Genomic DNA, 16,482 nt, shown 5'->3' on the forward strand with positions numbered 1-16,482 from the left:
AACTTGAACTCTGGTCTTTGTTCCTTCCCAGTGGGTTCAGTGCAGTGGAGAAGGTGAGGGTAAAGGCGGGGGGGGGGGGGGGGTCGGTAAGCCCACAACTCCCAGAGCAGCGGGAGTCCAACAGCCTCTAAGAACTGGGAGGGAGTAAACAAGCAATTACCCTACAGGACAGCCTGTAACTGGAGAAGTGGCTTAAATGATTTGACTCTACTCACTGCCTGAGAGGGCACTGCCTTCCCTCAAGGCCCCCTCCCAGCCAGCTTCTCAAGACTAATTTCATCACCCTCAGCCTACTTTCCAAGTGAAATTCCACGCTCGCTGGAAGCGAGGTTCCAGGGCTGAGAGGCAGAAGGCTCTGTTCTGGCGACTTTCTTCCCAGCTTGGCCATTGTCAACATCACTGCTCTTTGTCCATGTTGTGAGAAGGGGAAAGTATCAGATGGTGGGTGCTTCTACCCTCCCTTCTCCAACACCCCTAGAGCCTTAGAATCCTTTGGGGGAAGAGAACTTGGGAAGAAAGAGGTGATTCAGAATTTGCTTCTCAGAAACTGGAGTGGGAACCCAGCTGAGCTGCAGAAAGTGTGGGGTGGGAGCAAGAGAAACCTTACATTCCTTTCTCTCTTTTGGCTGTGAGCTCTCTCCTGCCTATTGCCTCTAGGCTAGTTTCCCCTCACCCCACTTTTTCTTAACTTTCCCTGGTTCAACTGATACCAGTGCAGATCCTGACACAGAAAGGCCTCTACATGGACAAGATTAAGATCCGGTGGGGCGCCCTGGTGGCTCAGTTGGTGAAGCATCTGCCCAGGGTCCTGGGATCAAGTCCTGCGTTGTGCTCCCTGCTAACGGGGAGCCTGCTTCTCCCTCTCCCTCTGCCCCTCCCCCTGCTCATGCTCTCTCTCACTCTCTCTCTCTCAAATAAATAAATAAAATCTTTAAACAAACAAAAAAAAGATTAGGATCCAGTAAGGTCCAGCACTTACCTTTCAAGAATTTACAGTCCAGTGAGGAAGGGAGAGGTAAGGAATTTCGGGAAATTAACAAACATGTACATAACAGTGTACACTAGGTGCCTCAGGAGAATTGCCACTGCACCTGTTAGCCCCAGTGATTCCCCGCGTGGGTCACTGGACAGCCCCCTAACTGGCCCCTGCCTCAGCCTGCCTCCAGTCTTTCCTCTTCTTCCACTCCCAGTCCCATCTCTGCACTATAGCCAATGATGAATCTACATGTAAATCTGCTCAAAAGTTTCGCTCCGCTCCCCCTATCTTTCCAGATAAAACCAAACCCCTCCCATGGCATGCCTAGCCTCTTGTAATCTGATCTCTCCTAATCCTTGGGACTCCGTGCTCCAGCCAGAATAAAGTATTTGTGATATCCAGATACTACCAGCTCTCTGGCCTCAGGGCCTTTGCACATGCAGCTTGGTCTGTTTGGAATGTTTTCCCTCTTCCCATTTGGCTAACTCCAACTAGCCTTTTGGAACTCAGCACAGAAGTAACTTCCTCTTCCCAGGACTCCTTCCCTGACCTTCTCTGTCTGGGTTAAGTACTCCTCATCAATATTCTTGCAATGCTGTAGTATCAAGCCTGAACTGCAATGAGTTTTCTACCTCTCTCCCCACTAGACATCAAGTTTCTTAACTTTGTATCCAGTGCCTGGTGCTGAGTAGACAATAAATGATGGTTGAATGAAAAACTGAATGGCAGGCAGGCAGAGAATATGGAAAGTCATTAGAGGCTTCTGAGTCAGAGACTGATAACAACACCAAAACTATATTGTAGATGAGTAATCTATTAGTTACCAGGTTGTAGGGGGGGAAGTGTTGGGGGAAAAGGGGAGAAGAGACTGAAGTCATAAAGGGCTTGAAGTAAAGAAGGAAGAAAGTGGCAGTGAGAAGCAGGAATGGAAATGAGCTTGGCTTTGGAGGTAATGCTATAAGCTTTAGCAAGTGTTGGGATGTGTTGGCAAAGGAGGGAGGTGAAGCTAAGGTCCGCAGCCCTGGCGTCTGAGAGGGAACCTGAGTCGAAGCAGCACACAGAAGTCAGGAGAAGGCCCTGGGTGAGGGTAGCAGTGGGGAAAGGGCCAACAGGGAATCTGCGAGAGGAGATGATCTGTTTGGTTTTAGAAATAGCTTCAGCTAATGAGGACAGAAAGCAAACAGACTGAAGGAATTTTGAGCTCTGGGTTGAATATCTAGGCAGGCAAAGACGCACAAGCCAGGGCCTCCTGTCACCCTTTCAGGAAATTGGGATGGAGGCCCAACAGCGATGTTGCTTTGTGACTTTTAGAGCTTTCGCATCAAATGATCCCAGTACCAAGTAGAGCTATTACTTCTTCTGCAGCCCCTCTGCATCCCCCCGCCCCTTCCAGAAGACCTTGCTGGGGGATGGGGCTGTGTTTTCTCAAACACACTGCAGTTCTCAGTCCATTACCTTTTTGTCTTCTCACATTCTTCCTGTTTTCTGACTCGGAGTTTATTTTAGTCTGGTGTTTCTTTTGAAATCACCACAGACATCTGTCTCTCTTGCCTTCCCCATCCGTCCACCCCTCTCCTCTCCCACTCCCGATTCTCAGCGTTGCCTTAAGAGACCTAAAACTGCTCGGCTTCCCTCCCGGGTCTCTCAGTATCCGGAGCCTCTTTGTGGGGCATGTCTCAACCTGTTCTCAGCCTCAGGCTAATCCTCCATAACACTGAAAATGACAGATGAGGTCAGACTTGCTTGGGAGGGAAGGAAGAGAACATTTCTTACCCAGGAAACCATGCTCATTCATAACTGGCTTTCCAAATAACAGACTACCAGGTGTGTGTGTGTGTGTGTGTGTGTGTTTCTGCTGTCAAGAACCCCAACTTCTGCTTTCCTCCTAACACATGCCTGCCTTCAGATGTTTTGAACTCCTGATATGTAAAGAGGATGAAGCATCAGAAATATAGATCTTTAGATTAGTAACTGGCAGCGCTAGGGTTTGGGAGAGTGATCCTTTATCCTCCAGGACCCTCTCGCAGTTTGTTACCTTGCCAACTGGTATGCTGGAGTTTAAAGCTGCAAGAGTCTTCGAGCGCTGAGAACGAGGAAGAGAATGCAGGCTGCTGACACTAACAAGGTCCCTGGAGTGATTTATTAGTGTCTTCAGTCTCCTTTTATTTGACAGGAGAAGGAAAAGAAAGTGTTTATTCCTTCTGATAAAGAGATGCATACTTAAGCAGTTTGTATATTCAAGCCCCATTCACCTCAATTTGGTTGTTTCTGGTTGGTTCTGCCTTAAGACATGCACAGGCCCTTTCAACTGACCTCTCTAGCTATCATCCCAGTTCTCCTTTGCCTTGCATGCCAAAGTTCTTGGGGGAAGCCAGAGCCTCCACACCTTTCCCTCCACAACTTTATAATTGGATTTCTTCCTCCCGTGTCCTACCAGAACCGCTCTCAAAATTCACCAGTAACCATCTTTGGTTCAATGACCTTTTCTTTGTTCTCGTTTTCCTTGACTGTTCTGTTGCACATCTCCCTAGGTAGTAGCCTAGCTCTAAGCCCACCTCTCCGCAAACTGTTTCTCCTAGCAGTGCGCTCTTCCTACTCCAGCACCCACCTCCAGGCTTCCCTTTTATTGCTTCTCTCTAGCCCTTCTCTCTAGCTTGGAGAGTTTCTTTATACTCTCAGCTCTAAGGATCATCTCTAAACTTGGCCATGCCCCCCTAGGAAGCAGCAAATGAAAAGCCCCATGCCCCACCCCCACAAGCCTGCAGGCAATACCCTCTGGCAGGAGGCATCAGGAGGGAAGGTAGGCCTTGAGTGACCTCAGGCTGAGAAGTTTCCACTTGACCCTGAGATTAGTGGAAGTATCTGCGTTTTAGACGTTAATGCGCAGACAAATCACCTGGGGACCTTGTTAAAATGCAGATACAGTAGGTCTGGGGTAGGGCCTGAGATTCTGTATTTCTGGTAAACTCCCAGATGATACCCACGTTGCTGGTCCATAGACAGTACTTTGAGAAGCAAGGGGCTAGATCACACTTAACTACTGTCAGGTTTCCTGGGGGTTTTCTGCGTTGTTTTTGTAGCTCGTCTGGAATGTAATCCGACTTGAGAACCAGGATGCTATTGTTTGCATCTTCGTGTTCCCCATTGATGAATTCCTTCTGGGTGTTCCTATGAATACTTAATTGATAGGACCCAGGGCTGAGTTGTTTATATCTTCTAGCTTTGCTTTACAAACACTAATTTATCTTCATATCACAATCATGAGGCAAGTGGATCCTTTTTTTTTTTTCTGGACTATAAATAGAAAACAAGAAAAATGAATGATATTCCAAATAGTGAGTCACATTTCAGATTCTGGTCCACATGCTCCTCAGAGGGGTCCCAAGGACTGGTCTAGGGTGAATTCTTTTTTTTTTTTTTTAAGATTTTATTTATTTAACAGAGAGAGAGAGAGACAGTGAGAGAGGGAATACAAGCAAGGGGAGTGGGAGAGAGAGAAGCAGGCTTCCCACTGAGCAGAGAACCCAATGTGGGACTCGATCCAAGGACCCCGGGATCATGACCTGAGCCAAACGCAGACGCTTAACGACTGAGCCACCCAGGCGCCCTCCAGGGTGAATTCTAACACTGCCTCTGCTTGGGTTCTCACCTGACTGCTCAAGATGACCTACTCACTTTCCGGACCTCATTTAATCTTTCCTGACTAGTAAATAGGAGACTCTCCCCTCTCTGTCTCCTCTCACAGGCAAGTTCAGAAGCCTTAAGGAGCTGTAAGCTTCATGTTAGGAGGCCAGATGCCTGATGCTGAGGTGACTCAAAGGTTGGGAAGCACACAGCTGGGCCAGCCCACATGCCAGAATCGCCCCCACATGGCATCTTTACAACTTAGCCGGTGCTGTTTAGAAGCACCTCTTAAAAAGACATTGTGAAGAGGAAGTGGGGTGGGGTAGAGTTGGCGGGGGGCAGGGAGAAAACCACAGAAATCATAGAGTAATAACCACCTCAACATAGTGTCCCATGTCCCTTAAGTTCAGCTTCTGAAACTGAATTTTTGCTTTCAGGGATTTCTCCCATAGCCATAAAAATAAAAGCAACTCCAGTCTCTAAAGTAGGTCACACAGAGAGAGAGCAAGCTGATAAATGCAGATGCCAAGGCACTTTCACCCTTTTCCAAACCAAAAATAGAACTTGGAAATGGTCTAAAGAAAATGGGTGCAGCTTGAGAAAAGCTAGGGAGAAAAAAGTGGGTGGGGTGCTCCTGCCCTGGATTCATTGAAAGGAGAAGGAAAAGAAAGTGTTTATTCCTTCTGATAAAGAGATGCATACTTAAGCAGTTTATATATTCAAGCCCCATTCACCTCAGTTTGGTTGTTTCTGGTTGGTTCTGTCTTAAGACATGCACAGGCCCTTTCAACTGACCTCTCTAGCTATCATCCCTGTTCTCTTTTACTTTGCATGCCAAAGAGTAGTAGCCTAGCTGGACGCAGGAGAGCAGGAGAACTTGACTCAGTGGCAATTCCTCCCAATGACTGCCCCTCACTCTGCAGGATCTCTTCACAGGGTCAGTCTAACTCACTTCCTACCAGTCTCCTCTGTTGCAGGATTCCAGCGGGGTTATAACTATTCCCCTACTCTCATTTCTGGTAACCCACTGTAAAAAGTTTCTATTAATCAAAGCCTAGATGGGGGAGACAAGGCAAAAAGGCACTTTTGGATTTCTTCATCAGAGCAGCTCTGTGATTCATTATCTGTTCTAAAAAGCGGCACATGCAGTTCCAGGAAAGGGGGAGCGGAAATGCTGTGTAGCCCAAGTTTGGGCTCCCCTGGCTTTGCCTCTCCTTCCCTCCAGCTGGCCACGAGCCAGGCTGTTTTTCAGCAGCTGCTCCTGTTTCTAGATGGATACTCCCAAACCCACCCCCTGCTATTATGATGGAATTGGGGGTCTGGCGAGGCACCAAGGAACCAGGATTGGGCGACCAGCTACCACAGCTGTGCTTGATCTCTGGAGATTCTGCATGTCTCAAGGTCAAGAAATCCAACTCCACTCCATCTTTCCCCATCACAGCTCTTCCCTGGGCACTCAGACTCTTCCCCAGGTAAACAATGAATGTGAGTGTCCTCAGGAGAGGGTGGGGGGAGGACTAGGACCCAGATAGGAAAGACAGCTACAGCACCGAAGGAAGTATCTATGCCACAAAGGGCAGGGTGATGCTGTGACTGGTGGGAAAGAGCCACGCAGAGGTGGATCAACCCAGAGAAAAACTCAAATGGGATCCAGGAAAGGGATCAAGTACGGAGAGTAGCCAAAGGAAATCCTGCCCCTCAGAGACAACTTCAGTGCTTCGAGCAGAGGGAACAGAATGGTTTTCTTTTACCTCAGAGAAAGCAAGTTTCCAGCAGCCTGCCCTGCCCCAAGACTTGAGAGAATGAACGGAATGAAAAACGAGCAGGTGGGGACACATGGCGTTTGGCACATCCCTGAGTTCTAGAAAAACCGAAAGGAGCCTTGCCTTGGCATCTAGTAGAATGAGGGGCTAGGGCAGCCTGGCAGAGAGAGGCTCAAGTTCATAGGGAGAAAGCAGAGGGCGACCAGGGCTGACTTGGTGCTAAATGGGTAGAAAGGGGAAAGCTGGGTCTGACCTTCATTCTGTAAGTCAGGGATGTGGCTTATCACACAGGCATGGCGGCTTCTTGTGACCAGGTCCCAGAAAACTTTATTTTATAAAATAAGTAGATTTATCAAGAAATATCGTGGGCCTACTTTATGTTAGACCCTTAAGAGAATCACCTGCTGAAGATGCTCAGCGGTAGTGACAGGGATCAGCCCTTCTTCCTGCAGTTTTCAAAAGCTGATAGCCAGAACTCGCTCACCTGCCCATAAGCGGTCAGTATCCAGTGGTGGAAGATGCTGATCAGGAGAGTAGGGAAGAGGGAGAGGCCCTTTTAGGAATGCAGTCCCAGGAGGCTTCTCCCTCCCTGCTTGTAAGATTCCAAATGTCTGAGATAAACCCTAGGATATGGTCCAGCAAAGACGCTTTGGGCTATATTCCTCTGAGAGCTAGAGAAGAGTTTTATTTTTAAAACCCTCGTTCCTGCCGAGGGAGGGGGTGGTGGCAGGCATTGGGAAAAACTGTGTTTGGATCGGGAAGGAGGCATTCTACTAGATGTGGGTATCCTTTTATACTTTCTGCTCTCACATATTCTCTTCTCTATACCCTCAAGAATTGTTACTAAAAAACTCCAAGGACAGGAGTTAAGATCACAATGATACCTAACATCAATTCTACTTCTACTATATTTTTCCTCCCAAGGCTTTCCACTGGGTAGAATTTTAAATGTGAATAATGGTTCAAAGGCTGAGAAACAAACTGCTCATTACTGGAAAGAGTGCCAGGAATCCTGGGAAGCAGACCTCACTCCCACCGGAGTTCTGCACCTAGTAGTAATGGCTTCTTTCATAGTCACGGGAGGGTTGGATCACTGTTTCTTTTCATTCTCGTCTTCTTTCAGTAACTGCTGGGATAAAAGCAAGCCTACAAGAATAAAAAATTCACAAACAGGACAAGAATATTTAGGGCAGGAGATCAGAAGTTCTTTGGTTATTCAGTGAACTGAACTAACTCTACTTTTAAAAAAAGTATAAGGAAATAAATGTCCATCAAACTCCATGTCACAATGGGTATTAGCCTTTCAACCCCATCTCACAGGCTCTAAGCTGAGTTGTCATGCCTAGCAAGTTGAGGTAAGAGACTCAGACTAATCCAGTGATAAAACGGAGCAGTTTTGTCATTATTAATTCCGTTCCCAATATTTACTTTATCTTTATTTAGTCTGAGAAGAATTCTACCAATGTTACTAAATAGCCCATTCCTTTCCACTTCTCATCCCCAAATCCAATCAGTGATGAATGATAGGGATTAGAAAGGTTATTATTACTCTACTAGTTGCCTTAGAGAAAATCCAGTTGCCGAGGAGGGGCAGTTCAAGCTTTCCATCATTAGTTCCTTTCCCCAAATACAATCAATGATTTCTGAGAGGGAAGATAGGTTTAAAGTGACATGATTAAGAAGCATTATACTAAAACTTATCACCTTTATTCACTATCAATGTGATCTTCTTGGAGTATTCATCAAAAAGCACTTTAAACGGATGCTTGGGTGGCTCAGTCAGTTGGGTGTCTGCCTTTGGCTCAGGTCATGATCCCAGGGTCCTGGGATCCAGCCCCATATCGCCCTCCCTGCTTGGCCAGCAGTCAGCTTCCCCCTCTCCCTCTGCCCCTTCCCCTGCTTGTGCTCTCTCTCAAATAAATAAATAAATAAATATTTTTAAAGCACTTTAAACGAGTTTTTACGTGGCAGTCAAAAAAAGTTTTTTTTTCCCTAGACCACAACTAAGGTTAATTTGATCAAGAGAAGAGGTCCCTCTCAGAGTGGTCAAGAAGTGGTTAGGTCCTAAAACTGTAGCTTCATTTCTAGTCACAGTGAATCTGACTTAGTTTGTGTATGATAACCCCATCCTGGCACTAGGAAGGCTCTTTTCCAGGACCTATCAATTAACATGGCTTAAGAAACATTCTATGCCCAAGCAATTCAGGCTAAAAATAACTCTGTGGGCTATTTTTTTCTTTACTCATCCACAGAAAGCATTTGTAAGTCAACAAGATCTTTGCTCCTTGAGTGTTTTCACTCCTGCTTACTCCTCCCTGAAAATAGAGTTGTTTGATACAATCAGGAAAGTCAGAGTTGGTGTGAGACATACAGAACAGCAAAACCATGCTGATGCAACTAAGCTTTGTAACTGCCAAGTGTTCAGAGAAGAAGAAAAGAATCCAGCATTCAGATAGGCTAAGTTTAAAATAGATTCTCCCTTACTCGCCTTTCTTTACAAATATACACAATTCTTTGACAGTAATATATCTGATTTATACACAAAATTCACTTCTAAGTTAACAATGATAACTGCGTGCTCACTATGTTCCCTTTTCTAAAGAACTTTAGGGGCATTAACTCATTAACTTTCACAACCCTGTGAGGTAGATACAATTATCTCAATTTCACATTTGGGAAAACAGAGGCAGAGAAAAAGGAAGTAATCTCTCTAAAGTTCCTCAGCTAATAAGTAGCAGAGCCGAGATAAAAACCCAGGAAGTCTGGATCCAGAGCCCATGCTCTAACCATTACACTACATTGCTTCTGCAACAATCCTGCAACAAAAACCATGATGTTTTCAGATTTCCTACAAAGCTATGTCTCCCTACCAAAAATGTCCATTTACATTCTCTAAACAGAAACATGGTCCCATGGTTCATCTTAATGTGAAAACAATCAACAGGAACTTTGGTCTTATCCAAAATATATCAACCCTCTTAAACACACCAAATGTTACCTCCTTCCAAATATAAAAATGCACTGAGATAGCTGTTCAAGCATAATTACTTTCTAGCAACAGGAAATGTTTGCAAAATTCAGGCCCTGGACTCCCTCTTCAGTTTAAGCAGTCAGCACTCAATGGATCTCTTGTGGCTAGAACAGAACTCAAGTAGCTAATCTCTGAAAGAAAAACACGTCAATTTTAATAAGACCCTGATTAGACAAGGTTTAATTCTATGAATATATTACTAAGGTGATAGAGCATAAAGCAGAAAGTTCCTTATGCTTAATGAATCACTAATGGATTTGCAAAAAATCAAAGCACTGGCCTACTCAGCTATGACAGTTCACATAATCAAAACTTTTGGAACACCAAAGCACCATTCATTTGCTCCTTCTGTACAAAGGTCATAACCCTTACTTAAAACTTTGTCTAACCTCAATTTGTCCCATCTCTTAAACACTGTTTATTTATAAGCTGTTATAGACCAATACCAGTGTTCAAAGCACTAGCAACAATATTTTAAGATATGCTTCTAATTGATTTGCTTTTGAAAAAGATTAGTGAATACCTTTCAAACACTGAATATTTGCCTTAGACAAAAAGCTCTCTTAAATGCAGTGATTATAGTAAAATCAACCGATGATTTGGCTGTCATCACGTGTTTACCATGACCCAAACACCGGAGCAAACCAGGAAGTTTTGCTAAGTTGAATGTTGAATGGAGGACTAGTCCTCCTTCCTTATCTAATTTGACACAAGCAATTTCCTTTCACTGATGCATTTACTTTCTACAGATAAAACAATAAAAGGAAAAAAAAAAAAAAGCATTGAAAATTCCATCCTGACATCCACTGGACTGCAGGGTGGATCTGACCAACTGGGCAAGTCAGTCTCATCAGCTTCCCTTATGTGTCAGTTTTTTTCAATAACAAAGCTGAAAGATGACCCATGTTAATATAGTTTAACAGGATACTAAAAGGAAGTTTTTGTGAAAACATTTTTGCTTATGGGAAGGGCTTCAAAAGTTGGCACTAAAGTTATTTAATATCAGACACCATCAGATTGGCCTGAAGAAGATCAAATTGGGCTAAGCTGACTTTTAAAAAGGCAGTTGTAGTGACAGGTTTCAAGAAACTGGCTGGCCACTGATATTAGTATCTAATAGCTATCCTCTGATCTAGGGGAGAAACCTTAAACACGTCTCTCCATACTCAGTGAAGTCAGTAAACAATGTCCCCAGTCTGTGCATGACTGATATTAAGAACCACACTTTTCCAGCCAGGACCATAGTTTCCCTCCTCCCACTTCTCTCCCAACCCAGACAGGTGATTACAGACAAGGAGGCAATTAAGTTGCTTCAAAATATTTAATACGTGTTAGACACGTAAAGTTACATTTTTATACAAAAATCAATACAACGAAAGAGAAAATACTGTACAAAAACCTCGTCAGCTCCCCCAACCTTTATACAACAAAGACTGGAGTCACCGTATCTACAAAACCATAAGGTCTTTCCACTTAGGGCTTCTGTCTGTAAACTTTGTTTCATTAAACACTTTTTAAAAGCACTGTGTAGTAGTTCTGATCTAGAGCTTTTAAAAATATATCTATTCTCTATAAACTCCGTATTTCCAAGCTTGAACTCTTCTGTGAAGTTCATCAAGCTTTTATTTTTTTTCCCTGTGGGGAAGACAAGGGCCGCTCATATTCCCTTTTCCCAGAGTAATCACAGGGTATAAACATTTTTCAGTGTGATAGAAGGGTGGGGGGAGAGAGAAATAATACAAGCCTCTACCCCCAGACTAAATCCCTCTAGTCTTAGGAAATCCTGTGAGGAAATGCCACCCCTGGCACTGGTGCGGGGCTAGCTTTCAAGTGAGGGGTGTGTGTAAAGTCCCTTCCTCCCCCGAGTACGAAAGGGGAACTCCCCGGCCCTCTCAGCCGCTTCCTTCTCGGGGCTGCCGGCAGAGGAAAGTCCCTGTCTGCCCCCAAGCTCCTAAGCCCTGGGAAAGGGGTGATGCATTCCAGAAGGACAAAATAGTCTTAATTCAACAAGACGAACATACGTACACAGACATAACAACACTACACAAAAGCGAACGATCGTCCTCTTCCGACAAGCCTCACCCCCCCACCCCCCAAGTCTCCAGAGGAGACCGCAGGGAGGCTCGGCGCGGCAGAGCCGCCGAGCCAAGGGCAGTCCGTGCGGCCCGGCAGCACCCGCGGGCTCCGCCACGCGCCCAGCGCCTACGGTCCCTGGGCCGTCCTCGCGGCCTCACGTCGGGGCCACCCCGCCGCTCAACCTCCTTCCGACGGGGACCCGGGGGCTCAGAAGGCCACGATGGCTGTGCTCCAAGGGTTAATGTCTCTCAGCACCGGCTTATCGCAGCAGATCTGCCCGGGCTCCGCGGCTTCCGCACCGCTCTCCTCTCCCTCGGCTTCCTCCCGGCCGCCCCCGGGGCTTTTCCGCAAGAGTCCCGAGAAGCTGGAACCGAAGATGCTAATGAGGTTAGCCACGTTACCGGTCTCCATCTCCTCCTCCTCCTCCGCCGCCCCGCCCGACTGCTCCTCTGAGTTCCGGCGGGGCTTCTTCAGCGGGCTGGAGCCGGGCGCCGGGCCGCCACCCACGCCCGCCGCGCCGCGCTTCCGGGGGCCGACGGCCGGCGGTGCCGGGGGCTCGTCCTCGGCGGGCCGCGACGCGCAGCAGCAGCAGTCAACGCGGGGGCACGGGCCCAGCGGCCCCGGCCGGCCCTCCGCTCTTGGGGGGCAGCCGCAGTGGCGGCGCGCCCCACGGAGCCCCTCGGGGAAGCCGTCTGCGCCTCCGGCGGGGCCCCCGGCTCCTCCCTCCGCCGCCTCGCGCGGTCCCTCCACGCGGCGCCAGGCAGCTTCCGCCGCCTCCACCTCTCCGCCCCGAAGAGTTTCCCCTGCGCCCGTCATCGGGGCCCCGGGCTCCGCGTCGCCCGCCCGCGGCGCGGCCGGGTCAGCGGGGCGCTCCGGCTGCGGCTCGATCTCGGGCCAGGCAGCACCGGCGGCCGGCGGGGGCGGCTCCCCCCAGCCCGCGGGCGGCCCGGCCGCCGGCTCCCCGGGCTGCGGCGGCGGCACCGCCGGGCTCCCCGCGGGACCGGCCAGGTAGAGGCCCGGGCACGGGTCACTCAGGTAGACCTGGCGGGCGCTGCGCAGCACCAGGGAGACCAGCAGGTTCTTGTGCAGTTTGATGCCGCCGCGCTGGACCCGCGAGTTGTAGATCTTGCCCAGGGAGATGCTGACGATGCGGTGAGCCTCCAGCTTGAACTCCATCCTGCCTCCCCTTCGCGGGGCTGGCGCCGAGGTGAGGGGTGAACCCCCGGCTCACGTTCGGAAGCTGAGAGGGAACGAGAGGCGTCGACAAGTCCGGTCCGGGGCTGGACCCTCGATACCTGAAGGCTGAAAAGAAACGACTCCGGTGACGCGCTCACCGACCCCCGCGTCCTAGTCACCACGTAACACAACTCAGCCCCAGGTCCAGTCGCTGACTGAGGGCCGCCCGGACGCCCGGCGCCTTATATACGCCCCTCGACCGCCAATCGCGACGGGCCGCCAACCGTTCCGGGGCTGGCCGGCGCGCCCTCGTGCGCCGCGCGCGGCCAATCGGAGGCCGAGGAGGGGCGCCTGGGCTATTCGAACGTTAGTCCCGCGGAGCAGGCTCTTAAAGGGGGCGACGACGCGCTGGCCGGACGGGTCCGGACTTGTGCGCCGCGGGCGGGTGACGGGGCGGAGGCGTAGCCAGAATGTGGTTTGTAGTTAAGGATTCTGGCTTGTGCGCCGGCTTGCCAGAACCAGAGGGAACTAAACCACTCGAACTTTCATCTGAGTATACCCCTGGATAATAAATAGCATCACCACAAGGTATATAGCAGATACCGATTTTGGATGAGTGCCTTGCCTTCGTAGAGTCACACACACTCGTAACATCTGTCAGTTCTAACCCCCAAGAAAGAAAAAGGGGGTTCTAAAAGTTCCTAAGGTTTTTGGCTGCTTATTAAGGAATTGTGACTAGGTACGAAATTATTGGTTCTCTACTAAAGCCATCATCTATCACTTTGTTCTCTAGATTCTAGAATAAACACACGTGTCACTTGGGTTACAATGAAAGGTGGTACAAGTTCTTCCCGGTTATTTTTCTTCAACACAAGGACTGATAAGTTCACCCTTGGAAGAAGTTCTAAAAATACAAATAGAGAAGTCCTGTGTTCCCATCATGATGTCATAATTTTATTTTGTGTCAAGGTAAAAATATAGGGGAAGACTGTTCCAGACTTTTCTGGTCAGTCAACAACTTAGTCTATCTAGTGATCCTTAGTACATGGCATTAAGGCGGAATCACCACAGGGTTGTCCAGAGTCCTGGACTGGGTTCCTGGAGGGTCAGTTTGGGTTAGTCCACCTAAGCTCCACCACAGACCTGCCTGATGATTCTGGGTAAAGAACCTCAGGATACCTTAGTTTCTCCAACTCTAAAAGGGAGAAATCACATACACATCTACTCTATTATGCAGAAGAGAAATGACAACTCTCACCATCCATAGATAAATGGAAAAAGATGTGGTACACACACACAATGGAATATTATTCAGCCATAAAAAAGAATGAAATCTTGACATTTGCAATGACATGGATGGAGCTAGAGAGAGTAATGCTAAGTGAAATAAGTCAGTCAGAGAAAGACAAATACCATATGATTTCACTCATATGTGGAATTTAAGAAACGAAACAAACAAGCAAAGGAAAAAGAGAGACAAACCAAGAAACAAGACTCTTAACTAGAGAACGAACTGATGGTTGGTGGGAGGGGGAATGGGTGAAATAGGTGATGGGGATTAAGGAGGGCACTTGTGACTCCTGGGTGGCTCAGTTAAGGGTCTGCCTTTGGCTCAGGTCATGATCCCGGGGTCATGTTCTCAAGGTCCTGGGATTGAGCCCGTATCATTAGGCTCCCTGCTCAGCGGGTAGTCCGCTTCTCTCTCTCCCTCTGCCCCTCCCCCTTCTGCTCTCCCTCTCTCTCTCTCGTTCTCTCTCTCCCACTCTCTCAAATAAATAAAATCTTAAAAAAAAAAAAAAAAGGAGGGCATTTGTTGTGATGAGCACTGAGTGATGTATGGAAGTGTTGAATCCCTACACTGTACACCTGAAACTAATATAACACTGTATGTTAACTATACCGGAATTAAAATTTTTTTTTAAATGACAACTCTCAGCCACATCTGAATCATAAAACTAAGCATAACTTTCTTGGAATCCACATGGAATAGTTGGCCTAATCCTGCACCAGAGTTTAGCCAAGTGGGGTATTTGGTTAGGAAAAATAGTGATAAGTGGGCTTGATAATGGGTAATTCACAGTCAAAAGGACTCCAACGGATGTGATGGCTCAGTAACATTACTTATGCCACAACTTATTAATGGTAATCGAGACACCAGGGCATGAGACCCAGAGTTCCTCCCCTCTAGGAATTTTCAGCTTGCATAAAGGAGATAAAATAGTAACATGAATAATTCAGAAGCAAGCCACATATTTTGAGTTATAACATGAAAATTTTTCTTCTATTTTCTCTTTCTTTGATAGTTATTAGTCACCATAAAACACTGATTAAGAATGCAGGCTTTGAAGGGAAGCTTCCTGAGTTGGAATCCCAGCTCCACTTTTTACTTGCTGTGTGACCTTTGGAAAGTTATTTTACCTCTCTGTGCCTTCATCTTTTCCATCTTAAAATAGAGATAATAATAGTCCCCACCTCTTAGAGTTTTGTGAGGATAAAACAAGGTAACACATGTGAAGCTCTTAGAACAGGCTGGCATATAAGAAGCTATCAGTGTATGTTAGAAAATATCACCCCACGCAAGACCCAGGGGTGGGAGAAGAGGCTGAGGAGGGAAGAAACAGACAGGAGAAAGAAGCTATGCTTGAAGAGGGTGTTGAAAAATGCTGAGGTAGGATCCACAAGTTCTGAGCAGCTGGAGCAACAAAGTTTGGTATAGGGCGTATCATTTGGCAGGTGTGCCAGAGGCTAGAAACAGGGGCTGGAGCCATATGACAGTGGGTCATGCATGCCTCAATGAGGAGATGGGGCCACAGGGAGCTACCTAAGGTTGTTGAGTAAGGGAACCACAGAACAGATTCTAGAACAGTCAGTCCACTTAATTTACAACTGAACTACAAAGAGGATCACTTAATCATAAAGCTCTTGTGAGAGTTTAGGCAAAGGGTCGTGAAAGCCTGAACTAAGTGGAGGTAGGAAGAATTAAAAAAAAAAAAACAAGAAACACAAGGAACTGTAGTGATGATCTGGGATGTCCCCACCCACTCAAACAGGTCACTGATAGAGCAAGCATTAGGTGAAGCTGACCCACATGAGCTGGGAGTTTCACCATCTGCCCCTGCATTCATGGTCCCTCAGCACTGCTCGCCTCACTTGCACCTGTCATGTTCAGGGCCCCTCTCAAATTGTGCTGTCATCGAAGGCAGGAGCCCATCTCATCTTTGTAGCCAGAAGATAGCGAGAATATTTAACAAATGTATGGCACAGGCAGTAACCACCAGAACAGAATCCTGGAGGCTGTTATGGTACCAGGGTTTACGGCGGATTCCTGCAGGAGCGGCTGAGTGGCCAGGAAAGGGTGCACTCGGGGGGCTGGGGCCGACGTTCTGCCAACTGGCATGGAACCATTACAGTATTTTAGCAACTGGGGTGGCCACACCAGTGTATACAATATATACTGTATATTCGATTATGAACTTGGCTTACCGAATATCGAATAATGATATTGTCTATCCGGCACTGTGCTAGTCACTTTCCAGCCATTATTTATCATCCTTAAAAAGTTCTGAAAGTAGATCAGGAAACTAGGACTCTGAAAGGACAAGTAATTTCCCCCAAGTCACGCAGCTATGCGTGGAGAGGGTGGGATTGAACTCCAAACCTATGGAGCTCTAAAGCTTGAGTGCAGAGTTCTGGGACCAGGTTACCTTGTTTCACCTCTTACTAGCTGTGTGACCTTTGGAAAGTTATTTCACATCTAAGTGAAATGAGAAAGTCATGCCCAAGTTATTCAACCTTTCTGTGCCTCGGTCGCCTATTGTGTAAATAGGAAATAACGA

General features: G+C 47.4%; 1 protein-coding gene across 1 annotated transcript; it reads right to left on the reverse strand.

Annotated features, from left to right (window-relative positions):
• Nucleotides 1–10,701: 10,701 nt before the first annotated feature.
• On the reverse strand, nucleotides 10,702–12,880 carry IER5 (immediate early response 5). The gene has a single exon (XM_081824778.1). The coding sequence runs from the start codon at nucleotides 12,644–12,646 to the stop codon at nucleotides 11,678–11,680; it is 969 nt and encodes a 322-aa protein (XP_081680904.1). The 5' UTR covers nucleotides 12,647–12,880; the 3' UTR covers nucleotides 10,702–11,677.
• Nucleotides 12,881–16,482: the final 3,602 nt, after the last annotated feature.

The sequence above is a fragment of the Leptonychotes weddellii genome, chromosome 6 (genome assembly GCF_054177405.1).
Source record: "Leptonychotes weddellii isolate Sample4059 chromosome 6, ASM5417740v2, whole genome shotgun sequence".
Taxonomy (NCBI): Eukaryota; Metazoa; Chordata; class Mammalia; order Carnivora; family Phocidae; genus Leptonychotes; species Leptonychotes weddellii.

What these genes read in the sequence shown, in the direction of transcription:
- IER5 (XM_081824778.1), bottom strand. Translation starts at nt 12,646, where the DNA reads ATGGAGTTCAAGCTGGAGGCTCACCGCATCGTCAGCATCTCCCTGGGC.